The sequence below is a fragment of the Sorex araneus genome, chromosome 6, assembly GCF_027595985.1.
Source record: "Sorex araneus isolate mSorAra2 chromosome 6, mSorAra2.pri, whole genome shotgun sequence".
NCBI classification, from domain to species: Eukaryota; Metazoa; Chordata; class Mammalia; order Eulipotyphla; family Soricidae; genus Sorex; species Sorex araneus.
In genome coordinates this window covers 15,129,477-15,144,095 of record NC_073307.1, presented here as the reverse complement: position 1 = coordinate 15,144,095, position 14,619 = coordinate 15,129,477, and the positions used below count along the sequence as shown (strand labels likewise).

The 14,619-nt window shown below is 49.1% G+C and overlaps 1 protein-coding gene across 1 annotated transcript in view; it reads left to right on the top strand.

The window, feature by feature from the left end:
* Window positions 1-14,619, top strand: part of PGGT1B (protein geranylgeranyltransferase type I subunit beta) — a 32,396-nt gene that overhangs the window by 3,350 nt on the left and 14,427 nt on the right. Inside the window, exons 2-5 of the mRNA XM_055143177.1 lie at window positions 2,290-2,408; window positions 6,928-6,995; window positions 8,866-9,017; window positions 10,718-10,850. Coding sequence (XP_054999152.1) covers window positions 2,290-2,408; window positions 6,928-6,995; window positions 8,866-9,017; window positions 10,718-10,850 — 472 coding nt within the window. The remainder of the gene's footprint in view (window positions 1-2,289; window positions 2,409-6,927; window positions 6,996-8,865; window positions 9,018-10,717; window positions 10,851-14,619) is intronic.

Here is a 14,619-nt window from a genome sequence, read left to right as displayed (position 1 = left end):
CTCCTGGCTGGACTGGGGGGGACATCGCGTGGTGTGGGGGATCTAACCCAGATTCACCGCACCCAAGGCCCGCGCCTGCCCACTGTACTGTCGTGCTGGCCCGGTTTGTTACTCGGAGGGCCAGGAGGCACGGGAGACTCCGCTTAAGTACTTTTTATTTGTTTATTTATTTTTTCCAGGCTACAGACTCCCAACTCTAGGGAGAAGAACAGCTGAAGTGAAAAATCCCTTTTTCTTTACTCTTTTGGGAGAAAGAGTAAGGAGTCTGCTTTTGGAGCGTGGATAGCAAGATTGCTTTGCAGTTACCTCTCCAGGGAGGCAGCTTGCGCAGCAGTCAAAATCTCTGTGATTTCTCTCAAAGGCTTGCAGGACAAAATCTCTCTGTGTTTTGTGGGGGAGGCCTCCCCAGCTGAGGGTGTTACCATAAGCTCTTTTCACGTGGAACACCGTCCTTCAGCTTCTCTTAGTAGCAGGACAGTCTGACTTTTCCAGCTCAAGCCTCCATGTTCCCCACGTAGCTCTGCCTTCCTGTGGCTTCCCCGACTCGAGGGCCTTACGGAGTGATGGGGTGCTTGGTTTATCTGACCACGAGCCTTCACATTTTAGACTGCAGCTAAAATGAAAACCGTGTAACTCCCCAGGAAGGTTGGATACAGTACCGTCAGCCATTAGTTGACTCGGTTTCAACCTCGTTTGCTAACTCGGGTAACTGATGCATGCGCTGGCATCTGAATCATGTTTCCAAACAAGAGCGGTGTTTTTCAGACTTGGCTGCTGTTACGTAGTTTCCCCATTCTGAAATATTTTGTTTTGCATAAAGGTGGTTTCCTAATGTATAAAAGCTGGCCAATCAGTGACCTAAGAACAGGGCTGTAATGTCTCTGTCCTTGAGTTGTAACATGGGTCTTCCTCCTGCCTCTTCCAGTGTGGGGAAAAAACAGTAGCAGTGGCTTCTATTTGGGGAGCACAGTGACTGGGGTTATAATGATTTGCAGTCAAATACTTGGAGAAAGTCTTCGAGAAGCTGGGTTACCTGCCTAAGTGATGTAGCAGCTAAAATTGGCCAGCCAACCTTCAGAACTGAGCTAAGATTCGTACCAAAAAAAGGCTCCACTACCCATAATTTAAATTGCTTTTTATCCAGATAAATCACCTCCATGTTTAAGTGGACCTCAGTGAGTAGTTAGAACTAAATTGAAATAATATGAGAAACATAGTCTTTTCTACATGGTGACTTAGTAAACAATATAGATACATATTTTTTTCTTTTTTAATGATTCACCGTGAGATACAGTTACAGAGCTTTCATGTTTGAGTTTTGGTCATACAGCGATCAATCACCCATCCCTTCACCAGTGCACATTTTCCACCACCAAAATCCGCAGTATCCCCATCCCAACCCTTCCCCTGCCTGTGTGGCAGACAATTTCCACAATACTCTCTACTATGATTACATTCAATATTTCAACACCAGTCCCACCACCACTCAAACCTACGGAAAAGGCAATGCTAGACAATTTGTGTTGTATTGCTTATTATGGATAGCATATAATGTTATGGATAATTGTTGTAGATAGCTCTTGTGGCCTCGCACCCTAGGAATTCTAAAATTTTAATAATTAGGGTCTGGCGAGATCTGTGCAGCAAGCTGCTCAGTTCCGAGATTCATGTGTGTGTCTGGATCATGGCCGTGTAGGAGCTTAATTAAAGACTGATTTATTTTGACATTTATTAAGAGCTAAACACCGGATACAAAATTAATGAAGGTTGTGATTTTTTGGTATCTTCTGACATTCAGCTTTATCTATGCTTATTAGGTATTCCTAGTTCTGTTTTTGAATTAAACCGAGTGCTGAGGGGCTGGAGCGTAGCATAGCAGGTAGGGCGTTTGCCTTGCACGCAGCTGACCCAGGTTCGATTCCCAGCATCCCATATGGTCCCCTGAACACCGCCAGGAGTGATTCCTGAGAGCCAAGAATAACCCCTGTGCATTGCCGGGTGTGACCCAAAAAGCAAGAAAAAAAAAAAACAGATTTCTGATATACGGAGCTCTATAAATCTATGTGTGGTTCAGATGAGTAGGATTGATTTCTTACCCCTACATGTCGCTCATTTTAAAATTGAAGCAAGGCTTTGATAGGACTACATTTAAAAAATCGATTTTAGTGATTCCTGCAAGGTGGGAGTATTGAGTTAGTTTTAAGTCAGAAAGGGTTTATTATTTATTATTTTATTGACCAAAAAAAGATTCCAGTGGTTAAGATGGGATCTGACATTTTTTTCTTTCAGGCTGACAATTGCCTTTTTCGCTCTCTCCGGGCTGGACATGCTGGATTCCTTAGAGGTGGTGAACAAGGATGACATAATCGAGTGGATTTACTCCCTCCAGGTCCTTCCCACAGAAGACAGTGAGTGAGTTTTTCGCATTTTATTTTTTGTGTGACTCGATGTACCTGGCATGGCATGTGCTCCATTAGCAAATCTTGTTTACTCACAAACTGTTCACGTGTTTTATTTTTCTGTGTTTCCCTTTGTAACGCGTTCCTCCTGCTCCTTTCATTGAGCACGTGTAGTCTTTCCTCTCTTGAGAGAAGTTGCGCATCATCTGGCATTACCTGGAGACTCGGTGGTGGCATCACGCTGTGCTGTGCCCGTCCTTGCTGGTTGTTTGTTGGAAATCACGTTTGGTGGTCACGTTAGCTTCGTTTTGTACCTTTCATTCCTCATCATTCATCTCGCGTTTCCAGCGAGAAACCCTGCCGTCAGGAAGCTTCCTTTCAGAGTGCTCTTCATTTCCTCTGTTCCTTCTGCATTGCCTTCCTTGGCAAGCTTAGATGTCACCTAGGGCCTCCCCGGCAAGTGCTCTGCCTCTGGGCGAAGTCCCTGGTCTGCTCTTGAGCCTTCCTTTTTCTCTTTTTTAGCAATTTCCCCTGTGCCTGAAAGAAAACTCAGGACCTTGCCTCAGAGCTCCGGTTCAGCTCCTCATTAGCATTTCTTTCATGTTTTTTTTTTTTTTAAAGCTCTTAAATTACATTTCAGTTCTTGAAGCTATAAATTTGAACCAATTAAACCCATTTCCAAATTCCTGAATTAACTTCCTGAACTCAGTATGCACACATTTTATAAACTGCTCTTCACGCTAATAAGTGTAACTTGCCTAGTATCCGTTTAGCATTTAAATGTTAGGAATTTTAACCTGAGAAAAATCAATCAAATAAACTCCTGAGAAAAATCACTCAATCTTGTTTCATTTTGGAGCTGTACCCAGTGGTGCTGTTGCCAGCTCAGAGTTTAGGGCTTGGCGCTCACACCTGGGCTTAGGGGACCACGGTGACCTGCCAGGAATTGAACCCGACCTCCTGCGTGCAGGGTCTGCGCTCTGCCCATCTGGCTCTCTGGCCTGAAGTCACATGGTTTTTGTCAGTGATCACCACTGAGCTCTCTTACGAGTCAGCATTTATAGACTGACGCTGTGGCCCACGGCTCGGCTTAGACTGCCATTCCAGAGGAACTCTGGGGGGAAAGTCAATTAAAGCTTTGTTACAAAAGGAAATAAGGTAGGAAGGAAAGGCAGACAGTTAGACCGAGGCTGATACAGAATACTCTGCAGTCAGAGAGGTTGCGGTGGTTTCCTGTAGGTATGAATATGAAGCTGTTCACGGTACACAGGTAAAGAGTCAAGACTACGGGGGTCTCGCCGAGAGGGCAGTGAGCCCCCCCACGCTTTGTACCGTCCCTGAGCAACAAGCTGAGAGTACCCTTGGAGCACCATCGGGTGGGCCCCAAAACAAAGGAAGCCCATTATTCGCATTTAAGTGTGCGAATAATCCGAATGTTACTGAGCATTGGGAAGGAAATTGTGGAGAGAATACACGGAAACTCTGCAAAAGGACAAGCAAATAGGAACAGAGGGATCGCAGGGGCAGATACTTTTGTTCCATTTCTGCATTGTTTGAATGTACTCAATATGTTTGTGTATTTAGGAATGCAGACGAAGGGAGGGAAAAAAACTTAAGATTTAACCTCTCCTTAAGATACCAGGTTCACGGAGATGTCCCAAAGGGCTGGCACCCGCTGCATGACGGTCCCTAGCCCTGCCGAAGGAGGCGCAAAACAGAAAACAGCATTTTTCAGTAAACGATTAAAACCCAAAAAGTCATGAGGCCACACATGCACATTGCTCGTTGCTAGTGGCAGAGACAATAGAGTCCATGGTTTACCAACTCAGGATTTTCAGAGCACTGTCAGACACATCAGGTTATTCTGATAACCCCAATGCGCCTTCCCAAAAGAGGGGCACTAGAGGCAGAGTGAGGAGGAGCTGTGGGGGACGCCAGGGTGCCGGCCTCTGACTCCCAGCCCCAGGGCTGCCCGACTGCCAGAGTGACGGTCCCGTCCCAAGGGCACTGTGTGAATCTGTGGTCAAGATGAAGGCCGGCCCCTCTAGCTTCTGGCTGGAAGCCCCCTGCCCAGTGTGTGGGCGGCCTTTGGCGCCGGAGCCCCTCATCCTCCCCCGAGGGAGTGTTTCGGGAACGCGGGCTTTGGGCCCGGGACTGTGCGCGCTCCTTTCTGACCAGGGACACAACCCGAATTCCTGCGTCTCGCACAGAGCAAGGGCTGATTTATTGCAATGATAGGTTTGTCATGTATGTTTTTCTATAAGATAGAGAATTTTTGGGGGTGGGGAGGGAACACACTTTTGCAGCATCTGTGTCTGTGAAAGTCTCCCACCTGCCTTTTCTTGAATTGCGCCAGGTATGGTTCCAGGATTAATTGGGAAATGTAGATCATTTCTGGGTCCTAATAGCCTAAAACAATTAGTTGTAGATGTTGCCTCCTCTTCCTAGGAAATCTCAGGGTTTCTCTAGTCAGAAATACCCATTTTTACGGGGGCTGGAGGGATAGCACAGCAGGTAGGGCATTTGCCTTGCACGCGGCCGACCCGGGTTCGATCCCCAGCATCTCATATGGTCCTCTGAGCACCGCCAGGAGTAATTACTGAGTGCAGAGCCAGGAGTAACCCCTGTGCATTGCCAGGTGTGACCCAAAAAGCAAAAAAAAAAAAAAAAAAAAAAGATGCCAGAAATATCCATTTTTACCTCTCGAAGACGACGGTACTGACTTGCTTCTGTTTTGCTGATTGCATAAAACTAATATTTTGTTTGGTTTGTTTTGGCCCATACCCTGCCATGCTCAGGCTGACTCCTGTCTCTGTGCTCAGGGATCACTCCTACCGGGGTTCCGGGGACCATATGGGGTTCCTAATTGCCTTCCGTGTGTAGGCATACTAGTAGGGGTTTTCCCTTTTGAGGTTGACAATTTAATGCATTGATACAAACACCCACTATGTTCTCTAATAACACGCCCCTCCATCCATACATGTCAACATGCAGCGCGTAGTACATCCTTGCACATGTTACAGAACACAGTAGTTGGACTTCATGGGACTAGGGTGCTGGTGGATACAGTCACCAAAGCAGTGGTTCTGAATGGTGACTCAGTAGCAGTCACGGAGTGCTTATTATTTTTATTTGCTATTTTTCCAGACCAAGAGATGTCAGTTTTTTCCCCCCAACAATACTTTTGATTCTATTGTTCGGCCGCGTCTGGCTTTGTTTTGCTGTTGCCGAAATGGACACTAGGTGGCGCCATCTAGTAACCTCCAGTGACGGTTCACCACCAGCAGCCCTATCCAGCATCCTGCTGCAGATTCCTAGTGAATTTTCTGTCTGTCTGTCTGTCTGTCTCTTTCTCTGTCTCGCTCTCTTTTCCCCTACCCCTTCCCCGTGCAGGGCTGCCTAATTAATATTTCAGATGGTTGGAGTATGCTCCTTTGGAAGAGAGGCGTACCAGAAGAAGCCAGTCACCTCAGAAAGTGAAACTGGGTAGAAGGGGGAAAAGGGAGAAACAGCAGAAACCGGAGTGAGTCCGTGCGAGGATGCGGTGTGTTGTGCACTGACATGCACGGGCACCCGGAGAGGTGCGTTGCAAGAGAGCAGGGGAGCTTAGACACCTTGGAAATAGCGGTGCCACTTCTCTGGGTACGCAGATAAAAGCAGGGGCGTCTTGGTACCATCTCCGTGGCGGGAGCGGCCTGCACCCCCAGCAGCTCCACACAAAGGCCCCCTTTGCACAGATGCAACTGTTTTCTTAAGTTCTTACTGTGTTTGTTAGAATCTTGACAAGTAGTAAACTTTAGGAAGTGTATTTGTGACGAAATATGCTTTAGTCTTTAAGGTCTAACTGCTACGTACTTTAAAGCAATGTGAGTTCTTGAACTCAGGACAAAGTTTTGTCTAATACTAGAATGGTAAGTGTGTGTGATTTCATGCTTCTCACCTAAACAAGCCATGATTTGGAGTAAAGGGACAGTAGGAAGTTAGGGTTGTGGTCCTTTTCTGTTGATTTACATTGAAGATGTCACTATAACCGCTGACCCTCAACTCTCTGTTCTATAAAATGGGGCCTTGAATATGTTGGTGACATGAAAAATAGTCACATAGGAAAAGTGGTCGGCTGAGAAATAAAGTTTACTATGTGGTAGGAAATAATGATTTTTGTCTCTGGTTTGGAATTTCTTTGTTTTTGTTTTCAACACTTGGTGGTGCTCAGGGCTCACTCCTGGCAGGGCTCGGGGACCATATGTGGTGCCTGGGAGTCAACCCGGGTCGGCCACATGTATGGCAAGAGCGCTACCCACTGTCCTATCTCTCTGGCCCCTGGGTGGGAATTAAATAAGGACAGTCCCACAAAGTACCTAGCAATTCTGGCAGGTAGTGAGCACTCAAATTAGCAGGAAAGGGGAGTGTGGCAGCGCTTTGATACCAAAGTGTATGTGCTTTTCCTGACCGTCTGTGTGAGGGAACTGGTCTAGAGTCTGTGCCCAGGGAAGGGTGCACTTTGAATAAGCGCCTGTCTTTTCCCTAGGATCAAATCTAAATCGCTGTGGTTTCCGAGGTTCTTCCTACCTGGGCATCCCGTTCAATCCATCCAAGGTGAGTTCTCGGGCCGGGAGGAAAAAGGAAGGGGGTGTGGGAAAGTGAGGCTCGGGCGGGGGACGCGTGTTCAGGGCAGTAAATGTCTTCTGGGGGTGTGTCGCACGCACTGCAGCTCCTTCTGGGAACTCCGCACCCTCCGACTTGGAAGAATACACAGCTCACAAGCGTCACGTCTCTTAGCAGCACTGGGAGTTCCCTACACGTGTATGTGAGGGCCAGGCACACAGACTTTGAATGCGGGGCCCCAGTCCGTTCCCGCACATCGCGTGTCTTCCCAAGCCGCCGCAGGTAGTGCCAGGAGCAAGCCCTTGAGCGGCACCCAGTGACCCGGTTCAGAAGACTGTAAGACAAAATACGGAAACAAAGAAAAACCCGAAAATTAGTATAATGTAAAATGTTTCGTTTTTCAAGAAAGTCAGCTTTTTACAATAAGATCGGTTATTTGAAAGTAATTATAGAACTGTAGCTTTGTATATTGTGGCATGTAGCTGGCTTGCATTAATAATTGTTTGGGGGTACTCCCAAGCAGTGCTCAGGGTGGGGGATGGGAGGGGCGGCACTCCCCAAGAATCTCCTCCAGCCGGGTTGGGTGAGTGGGTGCTATGGTCGTGGTGCACCCTCTGGGGGTGCCCCTGGCTGCAAGGCCTGTCGGACCCCTAAGTTTGGGGGCCCTCTAAATAGTCTGGGGGAGGGGGATCTTCTTTTGAGTGTTTTTAAGTGTTTTTCTTGGGGGTGGCAGAGACGGATTTGCTGCTCCCAGCCGCGCTTAGGGATCACTCTGGCGGGGCTGCCGGGCTCGTGTGCCAGGAGCAAACCTGGGTTGGCTGCGCTTGAGGCGCTGCTCTCTGTTCCTGAAGGAACTGGCTGTTATTTATTTGCTTCACTTTTGGGCAGTGCTCAGACCGAGAGCCTCACGCCTGCAGAGCAAGCTCTACCACTCAGCTGTGCCCCCTCGCATCAGTTCTTCAATTCGGGTTTATCTGTGCCACTGCCAGTTCCTTGAGTCTTTGCTGTTTCTTACAAGGAGTCGCGTTTCATAAAGCTTGTGAGGCCTTTTGTAATGCTTCGTAGTTCCCTTCTTTTGAGGCAGTCACATTAATGAAACTTCTGACACATGTGGAAGTAGAATTTTGTATTGCTAGTCATCTTCATAAAACGCCTGGTGTTTGCTTTTTTGCATTTTTAATATTTTTGTTTCTTGCTAAACCAACACTAATATTTATTAAGCTCAAATCATTAAACTATATAAAAGCACAGTAAGATTTTTCAGCGTACCATTTTTTGATTGTAGTTTGTAATTCTTCAGTGATGATTGCTGTCTTGAAATCATTTGTTTGAAAGCCACATGCTTTTCCTAACTTTCTGAGACTTAAATTGTATAAGTGATGTGGTTAGTTACACAAAGTTCAAGTAATTTGGCCTATTGGAATACTGGGACTTCTGGGGGCTAGAGCGATAGCACAGCGGGGAGGGTGTTTGCCTTGCACGTGGCCAACCCGGGTTCGATTCCCAGCATCCCATATGGTCCCCTGAGCACCGCTAGGGGTGATTCCTGAGTGCAGAGCCAGGAGTAACCCCTGTGCATCGCCAGGTGTGACCCGAAAAGCAAAAAAAAAAAAAAAAAAGGAATACTAGAACTTCCATAAAGCTTTATGGTCTTTGGTCTTTGTAATAAAATTGCAACTGTGTAGCCTGACCACATAACGGCCTCCTGCTGAGACGGAAGACGTGGGTTCTTGTGCACCGACACCTCTGCAAGTCAGCAGAGACGTGGGACTTGACTGGTGACTGGAACCTGGCGTCAGTTTACGTAGCAGAGCAACTTCCCGTGTCATTTCCTGACCGGATACAATGATTTTGAATCTAGAATCCCGGGACGGCGCATCCGTATGACAGCGGCCACATCGCCATGACCTACACGGGCCTGTCGTGCCTGGTCATCCTTGGAGACGACCTGAGCCGCGTGAACAGAGAGGCCTGCCTGACGGGCCTGCGCGCGCTGCAGCTGGAGGACGGCAGGTACGGCTCGGCCCTGCGGGGAGAGCGCGCTGACCTCGGGGAGGCGGAGTTCACCGTCTGCACACGCGAGACATGCGGAGGAGCCCCGGGTCGGGGCTGCTGGGCTGAGCGCTCGCCTCACCTGTGAGCGGCAGCCCCGGCCCCTCCGCCCCGGCCCCTCCACCCCGGCCCCACGGAAGGAAACCGAGAATTCTGTTTGTTTGTTCTACAGAGACAGTAGATCCATCGATAGAGAGTTGGATACTGGGGCCGGAGTGATAGCACGGCGGGGAGGGCGTTTGCCTTGCACACGGCAGACCCGGGTTCAATCCCCGGCATCCCTCAGTGCAGAGCCAGGAGCAACCCCTGAGCATCGCTGGGTGTGACCCAACAAGCGAAAAAGAGAGAGAGAGAGTTGGATGACTTCAGGCTTTTCATCTCCACTTACTTACCATTTGATAGGGAAGAGGGCAGGAGGGGGTCTTTAATGTATTTCATTTGAACTTGGACTCCCGAAAGGATCACGATTTGGGGACAAAGGGACGAACGTTGATGGTTGGAATCTAGTGTAGGCTTCAGTGGCACAGTAAAGAATAGGGAGAGTAACTGTGATTGCTCCCTGGTGGTTTCTGCCATCTGGAACTAAAGAGAGTGGATTTTTAAGGTAGAAGTGTTGTTTGGGGTGGGCCTCTCCCCCCCTCCCTTGTGGTGCCAGGCTCCGCCTCGGGCTCTGTGCCGGCCACACGGCCACCAGCCCTTCCAGCTGTCTCCCTGGCCCTGGAATTTTTTTTTTTTAATTTATGAAGTGGTGAACATGTCGTCTAAAGGAAATAATTGACATTAGTTAGACATAAAACAAGTATTTTGGGGTAGTCTCGATTTACTGCTCTATTATCCTTACTTGTAAACAAAGGAATTGATATGAGACTCTCTCTAAAGCTGATAGTCACAAAGGTAAACATTGAATTAAAACCACATGTAGACCAATGGTTATCTGTATATTTATAGTAACACTTGGGCGTGTGCATTTCTGCTCACTAGGCCCCAGCCAGCTTTTATCTGCTGTTTTTTACTGCCTGTAATCTTCAGGTCACTGTCTCTGGCCGGGAGCCAGGACAACTGACCCTGGGAAGCAGTGGCCATACTGGAGGAGAGGGAGGTTGAGAGGCAGTGTTGTGTTATTCACGCTCATGGGCCTGCTCTTTAGTGAATAACACAGTGTATTTTGTTTGTTTGTTGCTTGTTTTTTGCTTTTTGGGTCACATCTGGCGATGCACAGGGGTTACTCCTGGCTCTGCACTCAGAAATTACTCCTGATGGTGCTCAGGGAACCGTATGGGATGCTGGGAATAGAACCCGGGTCGGCCGCATGCAAGGTGAACGCCCTCCCCGCTGTGCTATCACTCCAGCCCCTTTTTTAAAGATCCAGGTTGAGCCATAGATTCCTGTGTGGGTAAAGATAAGAAGTAGGTGTTCCGGGAGCAGAACGATGACAGGGTTTAGGCGTTTGCCTTGCGTGTGGCGGCCCCCTCTTCTACCCTGGCCCCACATCTGGTCTCCCCAGCACTGAGGAGTGGCCCTTGAATGCAGAGTCGGGAGTAAGCCCTCTGGGCATCACCCCATCGCCCTCCCCCGAGGAAAGACGCGCGTGTGCCAAGCCCTAGTGCAGGGCACATACACAGTACTGTGTTCCTAACCGCTTTTGTTTCTGTTGCTCTCAGTTTTTGTGCCGTCCCTGAAGGCAGCGAAAATGACATGCGGTTCGTGTACTGTGCCTCCTGTATCTGCTACATGCTCAACAACTGGTCCGGCATGGATATGAAGAAGGCCATCAGCTATATCCGGCGGAGTATGGTGAGTTCACTGAGAAAGGCACTGTCGTAGGGTTGGTACTCCCGGTACACGGAGCTTTCAGTGTAGTGCATCCTTCATTTCTCTCACCAAGAATTAATTGTTCTTTTTTGGTGTTTGCTTCCTGGGCCCACCCAGCAGTGCTCAGGGCATCTGGCTCTGCACTAAGGGATCACTTGTAGCAGACTCGGGGGATCCAACCCAAGTCAGCTGCATGCGAGGCGAGCACCCTACCTGCTGTGCTATCACTCTGCCCTCACTGAGGATCAGAAAAAAGGGCAGTAAGATGTAGTCAGAACAGACATGGAAATGCTGGCTAAAGGGCAGGTGGGTTTGCTGAAATTGACTTTTACACGTAATCTGAGTGTATCCGAAGGAGCCGTGTCTCTTTGGGAGAGAGAATGGTCTTTCCTGGAAGCAAAAACCTGAAAGCTAAGGGGCCCGAGAGAGAGCGCAGTGGGCAGGGCGCTTGCCGTGCAACACTGTCCTCCTGCTTTGATCCCAGCACCCCGCGTGGTCCCCGGAGTCCCGCCAGGAGTGATTCTTGAGCACAGAGCCAGGAGAAAGTCCTGAGCGTCGCGAGGGGTAGCCCCAGCCCCTGCGCCCCCGGAAACAGTCGGGAAGGCGAGTGTTGACGCCTTTGCTGCCGGCTCCATGGCAGCCTCGGTGAGACTGTTGGTCTGGGGGCTTCCCGCTTGACTAAGTGTCGTGCAGTGAGCGGAGATCAGAATTTCGGGTCGCTTTGTCTTCTTAATATTTTTTTGTGTGGGTTTTTTTTTTGCGGGGGGTCACACCCAGCAATGCACAGGGGTCACTCCTGGCTCTGCACTCAGGAATCACCCCTGGCGGTGCTCAGGGGACCATATGGTATGCTGGGATTTGAACCCGGGTTGGCTGCGTGTAAGGCAAACGCCCTACCCGCTGTGCTATCACTCCAGCCCCAATATTTTTGTGTGTTTTTAAAATTTATTTTATGTTTTCAATATCATGCTTTTTTTAATTAAATTTTTAATCGAATCACAGTAAGATACACAGTTACAAAGTTATTCATGGTTGGGTTTCAGTCATTCGATGTTCCAACACCCATCCCTTCACCAGTGTCCACTTCCCACCGACAGTGTCCCCAGGTTCCTCCCACCCCCCTGCCCCCTGCCTGCCTCTGGAGCAGGCACTTCTCTCTCTCTCTCTCTTCCCTCTCTCTCTCTCTCCCTTCCTCCCTCCCTCTCTCTCTCTCCCTCTCCCTCCTTCCCTCTCCCTCTCCTTCTCTCTCCCTTCCTCCCCCTCTCCTTCCCTCTCCCTCCCCCTCTCCCTCCTTCCCTCTCCCTCTCTCTCTCTGTCCCCCTCCCTCCTTCCTTCTCCCTCCTTCTCTCTTTCTCTCCCCGTCTCTCTCCTTCCCTCTCCCTCCCTCCCTCCCTCTCCCTCTCCCTCTCTCTCCCTTTCTCTCCCTCTCTCTCCACCTCTCTCTCCTCTATCCTTCTCTTTCCCTCTTTTCACTCCCTCTCCCTCTCTCTCTCTCTCTCTCTCTCCACCTCTCCCTCCCCTCTCTCCCTCCCTCCTTCTCTCCCTCCCTCTCTCCCTCCCTCCCTCTCCTTTCCTCTCTCCCACATTGGGCATTGTGGTTTGTGATACAGATACTGAAAGGTTATCATGTATATCCCTTTACCTACTTTCAACACTCAGTTCTTATCCAGAGTGATCATTTCCAACTATTATTCTCCTACTGGCCCCTTCTCTATCCTAACTGCCTTCCCCCCACACACACGTATAGCAAGCTTCCAGCCATTGACCAGTCCTTCTGGGGGCCCTGTTTTTCCTGCCCTTGGATGTGAGTCTCAGACTTTTTTTTTAACATCCCACAAATGAGTGCAGTCCTTCTATATCTGTCCCTCTCCTTCTGACTCATGTCATTCTGCATGATACTCCCCATGTCCGTCCATTTATAAGCAAATTCCATGACTTCAGTTTTCCTACAGTGCAGAGTGCTCAGCTGTGTAGGTGTAGCGTTGTTTCTTTCGTCTGTCCCTGGGCACTCAGGTTGTTTCCAGATTCTGGCCGTGGTTGAACAGAGACGCGCAGGGGGGGTTTCTGCTTTGTTTCTGGGCCCCCAGGGTTTAGTCTCAGGAGTGGTATTGCTGGGTCGAACAGGAGTTCAGTTTCTAGTTTTCTGAGGAATGTCCATGTTGTTTTCCAAAATGGCTGGACCAGCCGGCGTTCCCACCAGCAGTGAATGAGAATCCCTTTCCACATCCGCACACCAGCACTGTATTTTTTTAAAACTAAGTCTGATTTTGAGGAAAATGTGAAGTGTTCACTCTTTCACACGATATGATTTAATCTTTTTATCAGCAATAGTAAGGGCAAGGAAATCTTAGTCTCAGCAAGAATTCCTTTTTGCTATACTTTTCAGGCATTAGGTAAACTGAAGAGATAGAAATAGTGCTTTTTGGTTGAGCTTGATTATTTCCCAGATAAAAAGATTAGGGATACTTTAGGGTAATTGAGTGTTTCAGATGGTTTTAATGAAAGCATTTTCTTAGAGGAGTGGAATTGTTTTACCTGAATGAAAGTGTGAATGTGATTCAGATTTTAATGCTACAAACTGGAGCCGAAGAGCAGACATTTTCTTGCATTTTCTGTGCAGAGGCGATTTGCGAAGTGAGGACAGTGGGGGAGAGGCCTCTGGGGCACAGAGCGCCACAGACACGAGACTCTTCCCAGTGTCCTGTCCCCAGTGAGAGTCCAGTTTTCCTGGTGAGAGTGAACTTGTCACCTGTCTCTGGTGGCATTTGCCAGATTTTCCTACATAAGCAGTTTTTCCTTCAGCAACTCCGACGAGATTGTTAAATATACTGTCCCTCAGCAATTTGATCCATTAATGTTAAAATGCACTTGATGATTTTCCAGTTCGATCATTACTCTATCATTATGAGTTAAAATTCTCTTGTTAGACACAGCTCTCCTTTTGCCTGCCTTCGTGGGTCTCACGTGGGCTCTAGTTACTACTCTGCGGTCTGCTGTTCCTGTCCTTTATGCTGACGCTGAGACTGCCCCGTGGTCACTGGTGACAGCAGTTCGGGCAGGCTCTGGTGCCCTTTGGACTTGCTCCCCGTTTTGGCCCTTGGGCTGCACCTGGCGGTGCTCAGGGCTTACTCCTGGCCATGATCACCCCTGGCAGGGCTTGGGGGGGCCGTCTAAGCTGCCGGGACCAGAGGAGAGACGTGGGTAGGCTGCGGGGAAGACAAGCGCCTCACCCACTGCCCGAGCCTTCATTCTCTGGGCACCTCCTTGCTCTGTGACACCGGATCCTCTGTTACCTTCTGCTTGGCTCACTTCCAGCCCACAGTCTAGTTTTCTCCTTCCCTCCCCCTCCCTCTCACTCCTTCTCTCCCTCTCCTGGCTCTGCACCCAGGAATTACTCCTGGCGGTGCTCAGGGGACTATATGGGATGCGGGGGATCAAGCCTGGGTCGGCCTCAGGCAAGGCAGAAGCCCTGCCCTCTGTGCTGTCGCCCTGGCCCCTGTGACCTTTCTCTCGCGGGACAGATAGATTCCCATTATCCACAGAACACTCTGGGAGTACTCAAAATATATATTCCAGCAATCTGTAGGTTATTTCTATTATTCCTCCTCCTTACATTCGGTAGACTGGGAACACCTATAAAGGCGACTAGAGGCCGCCCCAAAAGCCCCTGTCCCTCTCGGAGAGCCCAACAAGCTACCAAGAATGTTCCACCTGCATGGCAGAGCCTGGCAAGCTACCCGTGGCGTACTCA